At 46.4% G+C, this 17,101-nt stretch overlaps 1 protein-coding gene across 3 annotated transcripts in view; it reads left to right on the top strand.

The window, feature by feature from the left end:
* SPMIP8 (sperm microtubule inner protein 8) overlaps positions 1-17,101 on the top strand; it is a 164,218-nt gene that overhangs the window by 26,011 nt on the left and 121,106 nt on the right. For all 3 annotated transcript variants that reach the window (XM_085636807.1, XM_085636806.1, XM_085636808.1), the window contains exons 2-3: positions 4,454-4,741; positions 11,359-11,420. In XM_085636807.1, the coding sequence (XP_085492933.1) occupies positions 4,537-4,741; positions 11,359-11,420 (267 nt within the window). In that variant the 5' untranslated portion in view covers positions 4,454-4,536. The remainder of the gene's footprint in view (positions 1-4,453; positions 4,742-11,358; positions 11,421-17,101) is intronic.

Raw genomic sequence — 17,101 nt, forward strand, 5'->3', positions numbered from 1 at the left:
CAATTCAATTTGCACGGTCGCTAAAGCAGCCAGCACATCATCAAGTGTTGCCATGTCTGTTATCGACCGGGAGACAGTTAGTGTTATTAAGGTCGGATATTTTGTAACGCCCTGAACGTCTCAGGATCGTTTAACAGACACGATAATGAGAACGCAACCACTTGTGAAGGTTTAGTTATTTTAATGAAGGCAAAAATAATACAAGGAATAAACAAAGGTTATAGTCACTGGAATCCTCCAGGCTAAGTACGTTACCAGCCCACAGCACGGATGGTCCTAACCGTCCTCTGCATATACGCCGATCCCGGCGTATGCCAACAGAGGGCAGAAATGAAATGGCCGACAATGCCAATCGGTAGGCTGTGAGGGGCACGATGAGTGTTGGGGAGAATCGAGGAGTCAGGGAAACACCCAGCCGGGGTCTCTACCTGAAGGGAGCCGCCGCTCAACCTCTTCCTCAGACTGCACCGGGACGCGGAGTCACCTCCTGGTGATGCGTCACCGATACCCCAATCACAAGCAAAGAAGACTGAACCGAGAGCAGCCGCTCGATCGATCCTGTGGACTTCCGAGTCTGTAACGCGGCAAACACCTCCTGGTGTGCGTTACAGCTGGCAGTCCCTGTATCTCTGGTCGGGCTGGGAGTTACGACTCCAACCAGCAAAAGCGCCACTGCGCTTTGACTCAGCCGAGTCAAAAAGCGAAGCTCAATGGTTATCCGGTAGAGCTTCCAGGTCCTTCACAGGTGACGATGGGGCAAGACACGGCCCAGGGAGTAACGACTCGACCTACCTCCGTTCTTGCCTTACTGGAGCACCACTCCGGAACACTGCTCTTCACTAAGCAGGTACGTCGGTTGTAAACACAATATCCGACAGCGTTATACCTCCCGGTTCCTCCCTTTATAGGGCGTTGTTTTCCTTGAGTTATGTAACAGCTCTCCTGTTTACATAAGGGCGTGTTTTCCTTGAGTTATGTAACAGCTCTCCTGTTTACATAAGGGCGTGTTTTCCTTGAGTTATGTAACAGCTCTCCTGTTTACATAACCTCTCAACCGCTAAGCATCCTGGGAGATGTAGTCCGTTTTCGCTGGTTACCGTTTTCCTCCCCTCGCATGACAGGAATTCTTGACAACTTGCCTTTAGGGTGACTACACACTTTGTATGTCCACTCCCTTTGGGGAGGGGACATACCCCTAATCCTATTGGCTAGAATCCTCCAAAACAATATGGAGGATTCTCAAAGCAGGGGTCTCTTCAGCTCAGGATGCCTTAGGGGTGTTCCTGACTGAGAAGGGACACACCTCTTCCCTTCACTAATTTTCCAGCCGACCTTGCCACCAAAAAGTGGGGCTTGGTCAGGGTGGCAGACATCTCCACTAGCTGGAGAGGCTCTGGTCAGCATAACAAAGGGCAGGGAGACTTTGAGGCTCACCGTCGTTCAATGCTGTTTGTGCTTTGGAGTAGGTGTGACATGCAAAATTTGATGGACAGAATGCAGAACAATGTCATACATTCACACCAGTCCAGAGATCTGGGCCTAAATCCATCGTTTTTTTTGCTCACCATGCCATTCCAGTTTGGACCCAGACATATGCAAATCAGTCTTGACCCTGCGCCCAATGGGAACAGTCCAGCCTGAACTGCTAAGCCAGGTCCTCCCTGGACTGGAAACAAGCATCCTAGGACCGGTTTCGGGCTTTCAGCCCTCATCAGCCAGGATAGCTTGACTCCAGTGGCATGGAGTGCACGGGACCCACATCTGGGCATACCCGTCCCACTCGGAGTGACAAATGCAAAAAGAACAATTGATGGACAGAATGCAGAACAATGTCCTACATTCACCCCAGTACAGAGATCTGGCCCTAAATCCATCGTTTTTTTTGCTCCCCATTCCATTCCAGTTTGGACCCAGCCATACGCAAATCAGTCTTGACCCTGCGCCCAATGGGAACAGTCCAGCCCAAACTGTTGAATTTAACCTAGATCTCTTGACTGGGGGGGAATGTTTTGATTTGTTCTGCATTCCGTCCATCAATTGTGCGTCTGTTGCTTCCTCGCCCTAAGTGCGCCGGGTATGCCCAGACGTGGGTCCCGGGCTCAGACATGGGTCCCGGGCTCACTGTGCCACTGGATTCAAGCTATCCTGGCTGAAGAGGGCTAAAACCCCGAAACTGGTCCTAAGATGCTTTTTTGCGGTCCAGAGAGGACCTTGCTTAGCAGTTCGGGCTGGACTGTTCCCATGTGGGACAGGGTCAAGACTGATTTGCATATGGCCAGGTCTAAACTGGAGTGGCATGGTGAGCAAAATAATGATGGATTTAACCCAGATTTCTTGACTGGGCGTGAATATTTTGATATGTTCTGCATTCTATCCCTCAATTGTGTGTCTTTTGCTTCCTCGCCATAAGTGTGCCGGGTATGCCCAGACGTGGGTCCGGGGCTCACTGTGCCACTGGATTCAAGCTATCCTGGCTGAAGAGCGGTGAAACCACGAAACCGATCCTAGGATGCTTGTTTCCGGTCCAGAGAGGACCTGGCTTAGCAGTTCGGGCTGGACTGTTCCCACGAGGCACAGGGACAAGACTGATTTGCATATGGCCAGGTCTAAACTGGGGTGGCATGGTGAACAAAAGAATGATGGATTTAACCCAGATCTCTTGACTGGGGGTGAATGTTGTGATTTGTTCTGAATTCCGTCCATCAATTGTGTGTCTTTTGCTTAGAGTAGGTGTGAGGCACTTCCACCCAGTGCAGGCGTTTTTTCTCACTCACAAGGGCAAAAGGCTCCCATCTCAGGGGGTCAGAAACATGTCTAGAAGTGGCAGACTGGTGCACACCAGTCAGGCACACACTAGTAGTTTGGTAGGTTTTCAGGGGGCACCTCTGAGGTGTCCACTGAGTGCATTTATTAATGAATCAAACACTGGCATCAGTGTGGACTCATCTTTCTGAGATGTTTGGTATCAAACATCTTGGGACTCTGTGAAGCCATCATGGCGGTTTGGAACTCGTAGTGACAAGTTACTGGCCAATGTACTCCGTATGGCTTCACAAGGTCCTTAGAATGTCTTAGAATAGACTTAGACACTACAGGGGCATATCTGCTCATTCAGTTATGCCCTCACAAGAGTTATAGTGCACCCTGCCTTAGGGCTGCAAGGCCTGCTGAAGGGGTGACTTACCTATGCTCCTGGAAGTGCTGGCAGGCATGGCACACAGGGATGAGTGCCAGTTCTACTCTTCACTTTTTGTCTGCACCAAAACATGCAGACTGCAGTGGCAGTATGCCTGTGTTTGGTGAGGGGTCTCTTAGGGTGGCATAATACATGCTGCAGCCCTTAGAGGCCCTCTCTGGTTACAAGGCCCGTAGTACCACTGGTACCTTTTACAATGGGCGTATATGTAGGCCAGAGGTGTGCCAATTGCGGAAACAAAGGCACAGTTTTGGTTAAGAACACAAGCACTAGGAAACCTGGTTAGCAGGAACCCAGTGCACATTTTGTCAAAGAGCTTCAGATTCAGGCAAAAAATGGGGGGTAAGCATGCAAAAAGGGCACTCTCCTATACGACTCTGGTGCATGTGTCACCATGTCAGCCATAAGCAGCTCTCAAAAAGGTTTCACTTACACAATTCCGAATTTGAAAGTTAACACTCAAGCCTTGTAAAGCCTTTCCTCTTGTACGTTTCCCTTAATTGTTTAGACTTGATTCCCTGATTTAATAACATCACCCCTTCTTCTGACAGCAGCTATTTTGCATAAGTCTTTATTCAAGGGTATTCCAGGCCAAATGTCACATATTCAAAAACTGGTGTGCTCAAAAATAAATTTCAAACCAAAGTTCCTAAAGTGATTCTAAAAATCAATATAGCATTATTGAAATGGACATGACTCTGTTGTCTCACCCTAGTAGAGTGGATGGACTTGTGAATGTGTGGTGCTCGAGTCTAAGGACAATACGAGACCGGGGGAACAAAGGGGAGTCCTAACGGGGACTGGTATAGAGATTTGATGTTACTGTAAACTGTTCGGTGTGGCATTTTCCATTTTACTGCTGAATTATCATATTCTCTCCAGTCTCATGCAGGCCCCTACCCTTTTCCACCACCTTCGTCCCAGCACACTCCTTCCTCTTTCCTCCTCTTACGCTCTACCTCTTTCCTACATTTTTCCGTTCTCTTTGGTAAGAGACACCTTTTGTTCCAGACACTCAGCTGTTGTCAAAATGTCTGCCCAGCACCTTGTTTTAAATCTCTTGGAGGACCAAGATGGACTCTTCTTCCGCTTGTGCCAGGTGGTGCAGCTGTGCCTAGCCAGATTGTGATGTCATACCTGAGGATGACATCTTATGAAGGCTGTGTGAGAGAGGGCCAACTTGCCTGTAGACAGAAGCCGCCCTGTGCACTCTGAATGATTCAAACTCGCAGTAGCACATGTTGTTCTTTTTCATAGGGCCCAGGAGTCAGAACACCATATTATCGGGACAGCTGGTCACTGGAGAAAGGAGAATCCATCGCTGGGGGTGATCTGCAAAGATGGCTGAATACCAGGTGGATGGGCGATGGGGACAGTGGGGAGGCAGGGAAAAACTACAGCCCAAGTGCAAGACTCACATGCTCGCTGGGGTGAAAGAGGTGATGTACCACCCGCGCCTGCCCACCATACGACAAATGGAAGCTGACACCCTGGCTGGGAAACTTACTGACGAGCACTCAAGAACCACTACCTGCTGCACGAAAGGTAAGACAGGGTAATGTGGTCCTTGAAGAAGGAGTCCAATAGTGAGGAGAGCAGAAGAGAGACCAAGGAAAGAGGGTGGTGTGTCTAAAGAGAAAGAGAAAAGTAGAGGCCGAGGAAGTCTAAAATGATGTAGGAGCCAGGTGGTGGGAGGTGAAATGAACAGAAACTTTAGAGCGATGATTATTTGTATTAGTGACCACTATCCGCAAGTATTAAAAGCAATTTGCCTCACTATCTTCTATCAAGTAGGCACATTGGTACTTAGACATGCCACCGGGTGCTGGAATGCTCTTTCTACAGTATCTTCATTAAGTTCTCCTAAAAAAAATCTTTTCCTATCATCTCACCATCAGCATCATATAGTTTCCTCCTATATACAGACACTCGCAGAACTCAGCCAAGACATACCTATCTCTTCCTTAACAAACACTGCATGGCACAGCTCACGTCTCAGTAGGAACTCCCGGGCTGGCCCTTCAGCCTCTTCAACTTTGTAACTACTGGTACCCACAAAAATGCACACCTCACTTCCAATCCTCAAGACGCCACCACCCCACAGGACCACCGCATAAGCAGATCCCCCGCAGCACCAGGTAAGGCTGATCACACCTACCTCCTTACACAAAACGGATATCACTAGACAAAAGAAATGTCCTTGAACAACCACTGCAAGCTTAGGACACTCAAACCACTTCTACAGTTATTGCTTCTCTGTAGGAGAGTGGATTAACTCACCCTCGCACATAAAGGTAAGCCTGCAGCAAACACCATTTTGAGCAGATTGGGCTATTCCAATTACTTTAATTCCACCTGGCTGCACAGTGCAACCCACCTACGCAATCTCCTCATACATTATTGCACAGCAGCGCACTGCTACAACAAAAAACACGGGACATACCTCAAAACCCACAGAAATTCCTTTTACAGAACATTCGATCTACCACAGCACATAATAGATTGCAACCCTCTTACATCACATGATGTCTCGCAGTACATACATAGAAGAGATTACCATACAGAAGTGTCTCTTAACCCTCCCTCCACAGAAAAGGTAATCTGTTAACCGTCATACAGCAGGTTATGTCCCTCACGCTTCCTACACGCATAGTGTCTTAGCCCTTATATCACAAGGGCCCTCTTGCCCTCATACAAACGTGGTATCCGTAGCCAACCTACAGCGCAGGATGGCTGTAAACCAGGGAGCACAGCAGAGGGTGTTTCTCTACCTCAATATTGCATAGGTTGTCTTCTAATGCTCGTGGACTGATCCTCTTTCTCCCCATGAGGCGCGCTCAGGGAGAAGAGGTGAGAGTGGGAGCGCTGAAGCTGAGAAAGATGGAGGTAGCAAGAGAAGCCAACATCATGTCCACTGCAGAGGGAGCAGTGGAAAAATCATGACAGATATTGCTGAAATGCAACAATCCATGGGAGAGGCAAATTAGAGATCCATAATGGGGAGGAGGCGAGAGGAGATGTAGAGCGGGTGGGCGCAGGTTTTATAGCTCTTTTCTGGGGTAGGAAGTTGTCAGGTACAGTTAGGACGGATCGGCTGCCCTCATTGGTCAGTATCCAAGATCCTGTGACATGAGGTGGTGGACATGGTGAAGACCTGTTTGACAAAGGGATGGCAACTGCGAATTCTTAATTGGTTGTTTCTTACTAGTGCCTGGGTTGTGGTTAGTTGACACTAAGAGCTAATTTGTCTGGGACATGCAGTGGAAACTCATCTCTTGGCTCAGTGATTACTGGCCGGGGTGGGAAGGACTTCTCAGGGTCACCATATCTGACTAGCAGCTGACTGCTGGGGACCGTGGAAACATGCGGAGATGGCTTTTGACTCGGTTACGATGGATTGATTAGCACAGTTAGAATGATAGGGGAACCCCATACCCGCTCCGGAATCTGTCCATCATTACAACCGGGAACAAAGGATCCCTAGGGATAATGACTGCAAGCAAGTTCAGCTGATTTAGAGAAATCCCTCACATTCACTCCATCTCCTTTACAATTATATTGTAAAATGTTGGGTTCACTAAACAAAAAGTCTTGAAGAGTGCTCAAAACATGCATTTATTCCACATACAATTAGAGTACTGACAACCAAACAAAGAAGTAAAAGCTTGAAGAGAAGTACTGCGCCTAGACAGTATATTCTTTATACAATTGTTATTTACAGAAATGAGCACATATTGTATAGCAGGTGGCTCTCAGAATGACTGTGCGCACTTGTATACTTAGCTAGCCATTGGCAAGTTAACATTTTTATCCTTATAAAAGAGGACGGTGGGCATCATACATATGGGATACATATATAGTAATATTACCCACAATCCTGCGACATAGACCGGATTGGTTGGTGAAAAATATACTGCGCACAAAGAAAGCCATGGTGACCAATAGGGATAGAACAAATTTTTATCAGGGGAACGATAACCCCATAGCTTTACAAGACTATCTGGTGCTGAATAAATTCCATACACAGGCTTGGACAATGACCTAAAATATCAAGGCGATATTGGGAGCTTCATTGTTAATCCCAGAGTGTCAAACCCTCAAACACTGCTTCGCAAAACAAAAAGTCTCTAAACGTGCCCAAAACATGCATTTATTCCACATACAATGATAGTTATAAAATGAGAGTAAAAGTGTGGTGTGAAGTACAGGGTTCAGATGCTGTCAGTACATTAATTATATAAGAGATAAAGTACCCACTGCCGTACATTATAAGGATATCGGAAGTCACCCAGGAGTTCCATAACCATGTAGAAGAATAAGGCCAATGACGGAGTTCCTTTATAAGGTTATGGAACTCAGAGGTGATTTGCGATATCCTTATCATGTACACCTGGGTGTACTTTATCCCATATAATACATGATCACACCATCACCTTTCCCACGAACCACTTAAAATGTTGGTGCGTAGCTCTTTCATATGAAAGAGCAAGCATGTTTGTAAACATAAAGGATAAAAATAAAACCTCTAGTGCAAAATTAAGCTCATCAAAATCCTGGTAGATATTTTTTGCACACGGATATTAGGAACAGCTCAATAAAAGTCAGTTTTTTTAAAAATAAATGAAAAGTTGCAGTAGCTCAGAATGTGTATAAACAGGCAGAAATATCCTAGCTCTTCCCAAACTATCTAAGGAGAACCAAAAATAACCATTTTCTCTGTGTTTGACATTGTAAGCTTGAAAAACAGATCAAAAGAAAGAAAAGCAGCTGTTCAGTTTAGGTTGCTAAACAGCTGCTTCAATTATGTGCTGTGACCTCACCTGCCTGTTACCAGGCTGCTGGCAGCAGGCATTGTGTAATAACTTCTAATAGTCGAGTTCTGATGTCTTATCTTTATATTCGGAGACTGGGTGTGTCACAAGTCTCAGATTATAAAGAAATTTGGAGACATGCAAATATACAGTGGTTACAGAATCCTATTTATTATACACATGTTATTTAAAGACGGTCAGTAATATGTGCTGACATAACAGGCGTGCTTCTAGATCTCCCTGCCAGACCTCTACTAACTGGTAAGCCAGTCCATGCATGACCACGTTCATAGATGACTGAGTCGTTCACGGTGTGGGACTGGCGACTTAACTAGGTATACAAGTTTGAGAGAAGTTCCTAAAAGATGAAGGAAACTTCAGTAATGTATTCAATAATGAATGGTCTTATAATTCACGACTCATTATAATTTATTATTTCATTATTTATTTACCATGGCTTGGTTTGTGCTCTGTAGTTTCTCATCAAACTCTCCTGTTTATGTTACAGAATAGTGGGTTATATTACTAAAAACTTTATTTGGATCTACAAGGACCAAAATGTCAACTTACTCTAGGCTAGCATTCTATTCTCTGTAGCTGTTGTGTAAGCCAACACATATTTCATGTAGGCTCAATCCTGTAACTAAGATGTGCATCTTGAATATTTTGACACTTTCTGAGCACTTTACTTCAGATGCCCATTCCACCCCATTGTGTTGAGGGCCATAGTTTTAGGTTTAAATCGCAGTTATTCACCACAGATCAGACACACACGATATACAGTTAAGATATTAAAAACATCTATAGTGCAGAGAGCAGCTCTTTTCCCTGAGATCTCACTGGAAACTAATTTAAACATTTGTCATCTTGCTTGTCTAATAGGTATTGCACCTCTGTCCTACCATAAAATCATTCTGGTTAATTTTCGGGATTAGAGGCGAAGACAAAAAACACAAAGTCTAATTAACTGACGTCCATGTCATCAACCTTTATGAACCGCTTAACATGGTGCAGTGTGATAATACAAAATATAGACTGTATCTCCTCGCGGGTGATTAGTGCGCTATAGAAATCAACATAACATCGCTGGCCTTCACTTAAGAAGGGTTCAGTCCATATCCCACTGGAGATCAGTAGGACAAATCCAGTTGATCTCAGGCATTTCAGGGTGGATCTCTATTTCGAGCCACCACACCGCTCCTTCACTAATGCAAGAAATCTCTTGGTAGCCTCAGGATCTAGAACACGGATACCTTGCCGATGATTTTAATTAGCCAAACTCAGATTGGGGGAAATTTATTTTCTGAAGACGCCCCGCATGAAGACCCTCTTCTTTCCCACAAATTTAGTGATTAGCTCCTTTTGTCTGCTATCTTCCAGTTCCATCAAAAGTTGTGCAGTGACGTAAGTCTCCCTCAAAATCAGGAGTCCCAGGTTCCAACAAGAACTACCATCATTATAAAATGCTGAAACCTGCCTTCCAATCACTGCCTTCAGGAAGGACTGGGACACCCGAGTGGCTCTGTTCTCTTTTTTTCAAAAATTCCACTTTATACTTCACATGCACCAATGACGTGAGCACAAAAGTCATGCAGCGCAGCGCAGCTGTTGGGCCCAAGGTTACCTGGTCCCATTGTATCGCCGCTGCAAGCCCAGTGCTTTGGACAGCCTTCATTTCCTGTCCTGCATCAGGTCATCGACTGCAGAGAGTAGGTTTGAGGCCAGACCTGTGCCCGAGTCTCGGTCATATATGCAGCCATCTTTGAGCTCGGCAAGCTCCTCTCCTTTACCTTGTGTTGGCGCTGATTACAGCGGCCCTGCACACACCTTAGCACTGCAGCGCTAGGGTGGGTACATGAGTCTAGCATAGGTTTTGTACAGGAACGGTATCCTTCCTGTACAAAAAAACTATGCTAGACGCAAGGGAAAGCTTTTCCCACTTTTTATGCGTGCTACACAGTGCAGCATGCATGCAAAGTCGGAAAAGGAAGGAGAAATAAAAGCTTTTTTTCTTCCTTGCACCTAGTTGAAAAGGGCGCAGTTTTCTCACGCTAAACCCAATCTGCTGTTTTTTAGTAAATTGGGTTTAGCGTGAGAACCCTTGGATGTGTGTGCATGGGAACGCCCATGCACCACCCTTGGTATGCCCCAATGGCGTAAAGTAACGCGAAGCAGCGCAATGCACTGTTTTGCATTACTTTTACGTTATTTGAAGCACTAAACAAGTTTAGCGCTGGAAAGTAAATTACAAAAAAAGATTCTGTGTCGTTTTGCGTCACTTTTGTGATGCAAACGCTTAGTAAATCTCCCCCAAAGTCTTGGAATCTCTGTGAAGTCTGCAGAGCTTACAGTGAAACGAATCCTCCACTGTAGCAGTCACACTGCATTTAATGTTGTGAAATGCCTGTTCCAGAGACTGAAGTCTCTGTTTAACTCACCTGCAAGTCATGTAAAGTCTCCACCTGTAAGAGATGCGCCCCTTCCCTGGTTGATCATAAATGTCACTCCAGGAACAGGAGGCTGCAGACTGATGGGAAGAACATCTTTCTTGGTCTTTAGATTTTTTTTATTTTGAGCCAAATGGTCTCTTCAAGTTGAGCATAGCAGTGAGATCTCCTGCAGGTGGAAGGAACCCGTCTGGCCCCTAGGGTAGCGCATTCCCTCTATAGTTCATGGCAACGCCATATGGCAGATCCCCGCCATCTTGCCGGGCCCAGAGCTCGCACCTCTCTATTATTGTGTGGCAGCTGTTGGTCCCAAGGTTGCCTGGACCCATTGTATGGCCACTGCTGGCCTGGTGCTTTGGACTCCCTCCATTTCTTGCCCTGAATCAGGTCTTCGACTGCAGAGAGTAGGTCTGAGGCCAGACCTGCGCCCGAGTCTCGGTCATATATGCGGACATCTTTGAGCTGGGCAAGCTCCGACCTCTACTATAGTTTTATATGGAATACATTTATTTTTTGAGCAGTCTTGAAACCTAAACTATTTTTCAGTATGTGTTGGTCTGGAGTTACAGTCTTGGTTGGAATCATTATCCTTAGGGCTCCTCTGGCTTTGTACTATTTTACTGACTAGGGGCAAGGATCCCTTGATCAGTCTGAGCAGGATCCCATTTGCCAGTAGCTAGAGATGATCTCCAAGGGTCCCTTAGTCTGCTGAATGACTGAACATTTCTGTCTGTTGACAGGAGGAGAAAGCGCCCTTTGACTCCTTAGAGATGGCTGAACGGCTGGTGATGAGAGAATGATCTGGTTGTGATGAGACAACCCTTGTCTGCTGGTGGCTGAAGTCTCTTGGAAGCGCATTCCTATCCACTGTGACCTCCCTGACTGTCGCTTCTGTTTCCTGCAGAGGATTTTGAACGCTCGTCTTTCACAGTTCTTGATGCTCCCAAGCGGCGCTTCGCTTCCCAGGTGAGTCACATGTGTTGGCCATGAGAATTATTGGCTCTGTAGATCATTCTAATACACAAGTTAAATATTTCTGTTTATTAAAATGCTTTGCCCATCAGTGTAGCTAAACATACTACAACTTTTATATCAATCAATTTGCAAACTAAGAGTTCTCTTGAGTATAAACTGGAGTTTCAGCCTGAGTAAGAGACAAAACAATAAAGGAAGCTAAGTATTTAACCAAAGAAAGGCAGTTATATTTTATTTTATCTTGGGCTGCTCAAATGTTTATTTACATTTTTTCTTTCTCATATGAAATGACAGAGTTAGTTTGGGAGGAATAGTGAGAGAGGAAAAAGACATTAATTGTTTTAACTCCTTCGCTGCTAGGCCTCCCCCTCATCCCCCCATGCTAAGCCTTTTTTCGGCTATTTGGGGTAGTTCGTGCTTAAGCCCCTGAAACGTTTTGTCCACATAAGATTAGATAAGATTATTTTTATTGCACAATTACTTAAAATCACTGCAGTCGATTGGTTAAAATCATGTGGGGAGCACATGCTTACCAACTCTGTATAAAAAAACTTGTAACAATTTATGGTCCTGTTACTCTTGGATTAAAAATGTTTTCAGCATTTTATCAACATTGGAGGAGAGTGATTGTCACCCAGTAGAGTGGACAAGAAGGGAAGCAGCCAATACAAGGGAGTGAGTTTACGTAGTCGGTTTATTAAAGCGAAAGAAAACAGTGTGCAGTAGTCCAGTTAGCCCCTGTCCGGGTCGTTCCTTCTTGCAGGTTTTCCTCCTTACTCCTCGTCTTCTCGGCGGTCTCCGGTATTCCTCCCGGGTGGCAGTGGAGGTGAAGAAATAAACAAACTAAAAGAGAACAGGGCTTTAGGTGGTCGCTCACGGAGTCTACTTATGTCTAGGGAAGGGAGTGCGGGAATTGCCAGATCACCAGGTACCGTCACCAAGAGTGGTATGTCGTAACCTTATTTCCCTAAGGCGAAACAACCATAGGCAGTCATGCTCCTCACCCCCGGGATAGCCCTTCCGCAATTCACCCGCTCCCACCCTGAAAAGAGAAAAGCCCCCGGATCCTCCTGCGTACCTGGGGTAGCCACACTTCTCCTGAAGTGTGGCTGGGCGATGCGCGGGGTACTCGGCCTCCTGGCCCTTCTCCTGACGGTTCTGCTCTGCTCCCGGTGTCCGTTCCGTCGTCCCTGGCGTGCTCCCGTCTTCTCCTCTCTTCCGGCTTCGGGGTCGACTCTCCTTCGTTGTTCACGGCTTTCGCGCTGGCGTCTTCCGGCTCGTCCCTCTTCAAAGACGTTGAGGATAGGGATAGGTCAACAAAGGCCGACGTCACGGGGGCAAACTCCGCCTCCTCAGAGTCCGCGTCTTCATTAAAGGGCCAGTCCCGATTCTGTAACGACGATAGAGGGTCACTTTCCCGATCTTTGTTGTGAGCTCTGTCGATCTCGTTACAAATCTCCCCCCTAAGCTTTCTCCGATCGGGAGAAAGAGGATAACGAGACAAGAAGTCAGCATTGGTCTGTTCGGAACCCTTCCGATGTTGAACCGAAAAATTGTAAGGCTGGAGAGAGAGAAACCAGCATAAGATGCGATCGTTTCGGCCCTTGTTGTGGTGTAACCAAGTGAGGGGAGCATGGTCTGTGAAAAGCGTGAAATGTTGGCCCTCCAAATAATATTTAAGCTTCTCAATGCCCCACTTTACAGCTAAGCATTCTTTTTCAATCGTGGGGTAGGCTGTTTCTCTGGGATACAACTTACGGCTCAAGAAGAGTATGGGCGGTTCTTTATGGTCCGCATCTAATTGGGAGAGGACAGCTCCTAGGCCAACCCCAGAGGCGTCTGTTTGTTTGTAAAAAGAAAGGCTTAGTGAAATCAGGGGTCATTAGCACGGGGCTGATGTTAGAGCGTTTTTAAGGGCTTGGAAAGCGGTGGAGGCACCGGGAGACGGATTCTTCAGATGAGTGGACGTGGCAGTGTTTTTCTTTAGGAGATCTGTCAGAGGGGCAGACAGAGTGGCAAAATGGGGTATGAACTGCCGATAGCACCCCACCAACCCCAAAAAGGCTCTTAGATCCCTTCTAGTGGCGGGGAAGGGTTGGGACTGGATGGCTCTCACTTTTTCTTGTTGAGGTGTTATGTGACCGTCGCCTAAAATGTATCCTAGGTATTTCACCTGTGTAAAGGCTATTCTTGATTTTTTTGCGTTGATGTGCAAGTTTGCGTTTTGCAAAGCCGTGAGGACCTGTTTTAGATGGTGTAGGTGTTCAGACCAACTAGGACTAAAAATTACTATATCGTCTAAATATGCTGAGGCATATTTGTGGTGGGGGGCCAGGACAGTATTCATGAGACGTTGAAAGGTTGCTGGGGCTCCGTGTAACCCGAAAGGCAGGACGGTAAATTGGAAAAGACCGTCTGGTGTTATGAAGGCGGTCTTTTCCTGGTCTTTCTGATTAAGGGGAACTTGCCAATATCCCTTGGTGAGGTCGATTGTTGTTATGTAGCGGGCCTCACCAAGGCGTTCCATTAGCTCGTCTACCCTTGGTAGGGGGTACCCGTCTTGTTTTGACACCCTGTTGACTGCCCTGAAGTCTATGCAAAATCTGGTTGTGCCGTCCGGTTTCGGGACTAGAACAACCGGAGAGGACCAGTTACTCGTTGAGGGTACTATAATACCTGCCTTTAACATCTGTTCGACTTCCTTTTTCATAGTCAAACGGCGGGCTTCGGGTACTCGGTACGGTTTTTGTTTTATTACTACTCCTTCTACAGTGGGAATAGAATGGACAGCCAAGGTGGTTCGACCTGGCTGATCTGAAAATATCACGCTGTGGTCCATAAGGACTGTTAACAACTCTTCTCTCATTGTTTCTGTGAGATCAGGGCTAATAACAGTGTTCCCTACTGTGTGAGAAACAGGTGTAGGGATAGGAATGGCGGTGGCTACAGGCTGGGCAGAGCAGGGAGGAGGACATAACCACTTTTTAAGAATATTGATTTGGTATATTTGAGATCTGGAAGGAGTCAATTGTACCTCATAAGTGGTTTTCCCAATAGTTCGCTTTATTTGATATGGGCCTTGCCACTCCTTTCTCAGTTTGTGGGTTGAGGAGGGTAGGAGAACAAGGGCCCAATCACCCACATCTAGGTGCCTCAATTTCTTTCCCTTGTCATAAATTTTTTTTTGTTTTTGTTGGGCCTTTTCTAGGGTTTCCTGTGACAGAATTCTGAGTTTATGTAGTCGGGTTTTCAATTGATTAGAATAGTCAAGCAATTCCTGGGCATCCTGAGCCCCTTCCTTTTCCCAGCTATCCCTCGTGATTTCCAGGAGGGTACGGGGTTTCCGACCGAACAGGAGCTCGAATGGGGAGGCCCCCAGACTGCTCTGTACCTGGCTTCGTAGCACAAACAATGTTAAGGGAAGGAGTTGATCCCATTGTTTCCCATCCCCAGTTAGGAGTTTCCTTAGGGTTGTCTTTATAGTACCATTGTAACGTTCTACCAGCCCGTCGGTTTGAGGGTGGTAAACCGAAGTACGAAGATGTTTTATGTGTAACAATCCACAGATTTGCTTCATCAATCGGGAGACAAAGGGTGTACCTTGGTCTGTGACCAATTCCCTGGGAAACCCCATTCTGGAGAAAAGCTCCACTAGATGTTGGGCTATCGCTGCTGATGTGGCGGCTTTTAATGGAAACTCTTCCGGATAACGGGTAGCGTAGTCCACCACCACCATGACGTATTGGTAACCTCGCGTTGATTTAGGGAGGGGCCCCACTATGTCTACTCCTACCCTGTCAAACGGTCTCCCAATAATAGGCATGGGTACCAAAGGAACCTTAGGGGGGTAAATAGGGGTTCCGTTTCTGGCAGATACCACATTCCTGACAATATTTCTTAACTTGCGCATATATCCCTGGCCAGAAAAGTTTTTGAATAATAGACTCAGTAGTCTTTTCCGTACCCGAATGGCCGGCCAATAAGTGTGCATGAGCGAAAAACATGATTTGGTCCCTAAATTCAGTAGGCACTATCAATTGAGGGTGTGCCTTTTCACTCCCTAGTCTATACAGGAGTCCTTTTTCCTCAATAAAACAAGGGTAGCTCAGATTCCTTTTGTTTTTATTGTTCTGAGCGTCCTGCCAGGCTGGAACAAGATTGGCATCATTTAACTGGGCGGTTCTGAAGTGTGTGTCGGTGGCCCATGGTTCGGTTATTAAGAATCCTGCTTTGGGAAGCCCTGCCTTTGTGAGAGCCTTGGCCATAAGATGTGAAAAGCAGGGATTATCGGTTCCTATAATAAGGGATTCTGGTAGCTCGGTCAGAACTCCCAACTCACATTGCACCTCATCCCCCTGTGTTGTAGTGATGGTTACTCTAGCTACAGGATAACTTTTGACGTCCCCGTGTACACATCGTATCCCAACCTTGCGCCCTGGCAATAGATATGAGGACTGGACCAGGTTTTCTCTTACTACAGAATGTCGACACCCTGAATCCAATAGTGCCCTAATGGGAGTGTTATTCAGAAGAAGACTTACATAAAATGCGGGTCCTGTTTCGTGAGCATAGAGGATGGTTCGGGGCACATATCCTACATCGGATGTATGATGATACAACGCGTACCATCACAACGCGGTATGTTACATCGCGGTCTTGACAACGCAAGTCATTACATTGACTTGCGTTGGAGGGCGCTGGATTTAGGAATAGTGTGAATTACTATTCCAACTCCAGTCTACGTACAGTAGGGAAGGTGTTGGAATAGTAATTCACACTATTCCTTAGTCTAGAGCGCCCTCCAGTGCAAGTCGGTGTAACGACTTGCGTTGTCAAAACCACGATGTAACCATACCGCGTTGTAATGGTTGCGTGGTAAAGGATGTTTCCCCCTACATCCATTGGTTCTTCCTCTCCCTTTTCTTTTCTTTTTCGACAGTATCGGGATATATGTCCCCACTCGCCGCACTCATAACATTGTGGCCCCATCGCTACCGGACTCTCTGGTTTAAGGGTTCTGACTCATGGGGGTATGTCATGAAGGGCCTTCAAACTCTTTTTCTCGGGTTTCAGAAGGTTGGTGGTTTTGTTAGTTTTGTCTAGTTCTTTAGGTGTATATCGTGATTGGGCCCGAGAATATGAATTAGCCATTTCAATGGCTTGTTCTAGTGTCAGTCCTGCATGTTGCCTGAGCCACCTTTGGGTTCCATAGGGCAAAGCTTCTAGAAACTGTTCTAGATACACCTTGTTCATAACATCGTCCATTGTGGACTCTAGAGGCTTCAACCATCTGTCAGCAGCGTCTTTAAGTTTAAAGAAGAGAGTCCTTGGCGTATCTCCTGGGGTACCCCTTTCCTGGCGGAACCTCAGTCTATGACTTTCATCATCCACCCCCAACCTGTCTAACACAAACTGCTTAATGTGTCCATAAGTACCTGTCCCATCTCTATTAGCGAGTTGGTATGCAGCTTGGGCTTCGCCCGTCAGCAGGGGAGCTAAATAGAATGGCCACCTCTCTCCAGGCCATGCGCTGGCCCTAGCGGCTCTCTCAAAATTCAAAAAGAATGCTAAGGGGTCGTCTCCTGGGATATACTTCTGAAGTGGAACCACCGCGCCTGGGGGAGCTGCGGACCTCGTTTGGCTTAGGGTGGCCAGCAACTGGGCTTGAGCTT

This window comes from Triturus cristatus, chromosome 12 (genome assembly GCF_964204655.1).
Source record: "Triturus cristatus chromosome 12, aTriCri1.1, whole genome shotgun sequence".
Lineage (NCBI taxonomy): Eukaryota > Metazoa > Chordata > Amphibia > Caudata > Salamandridae > Triturus > Triturus cristatus.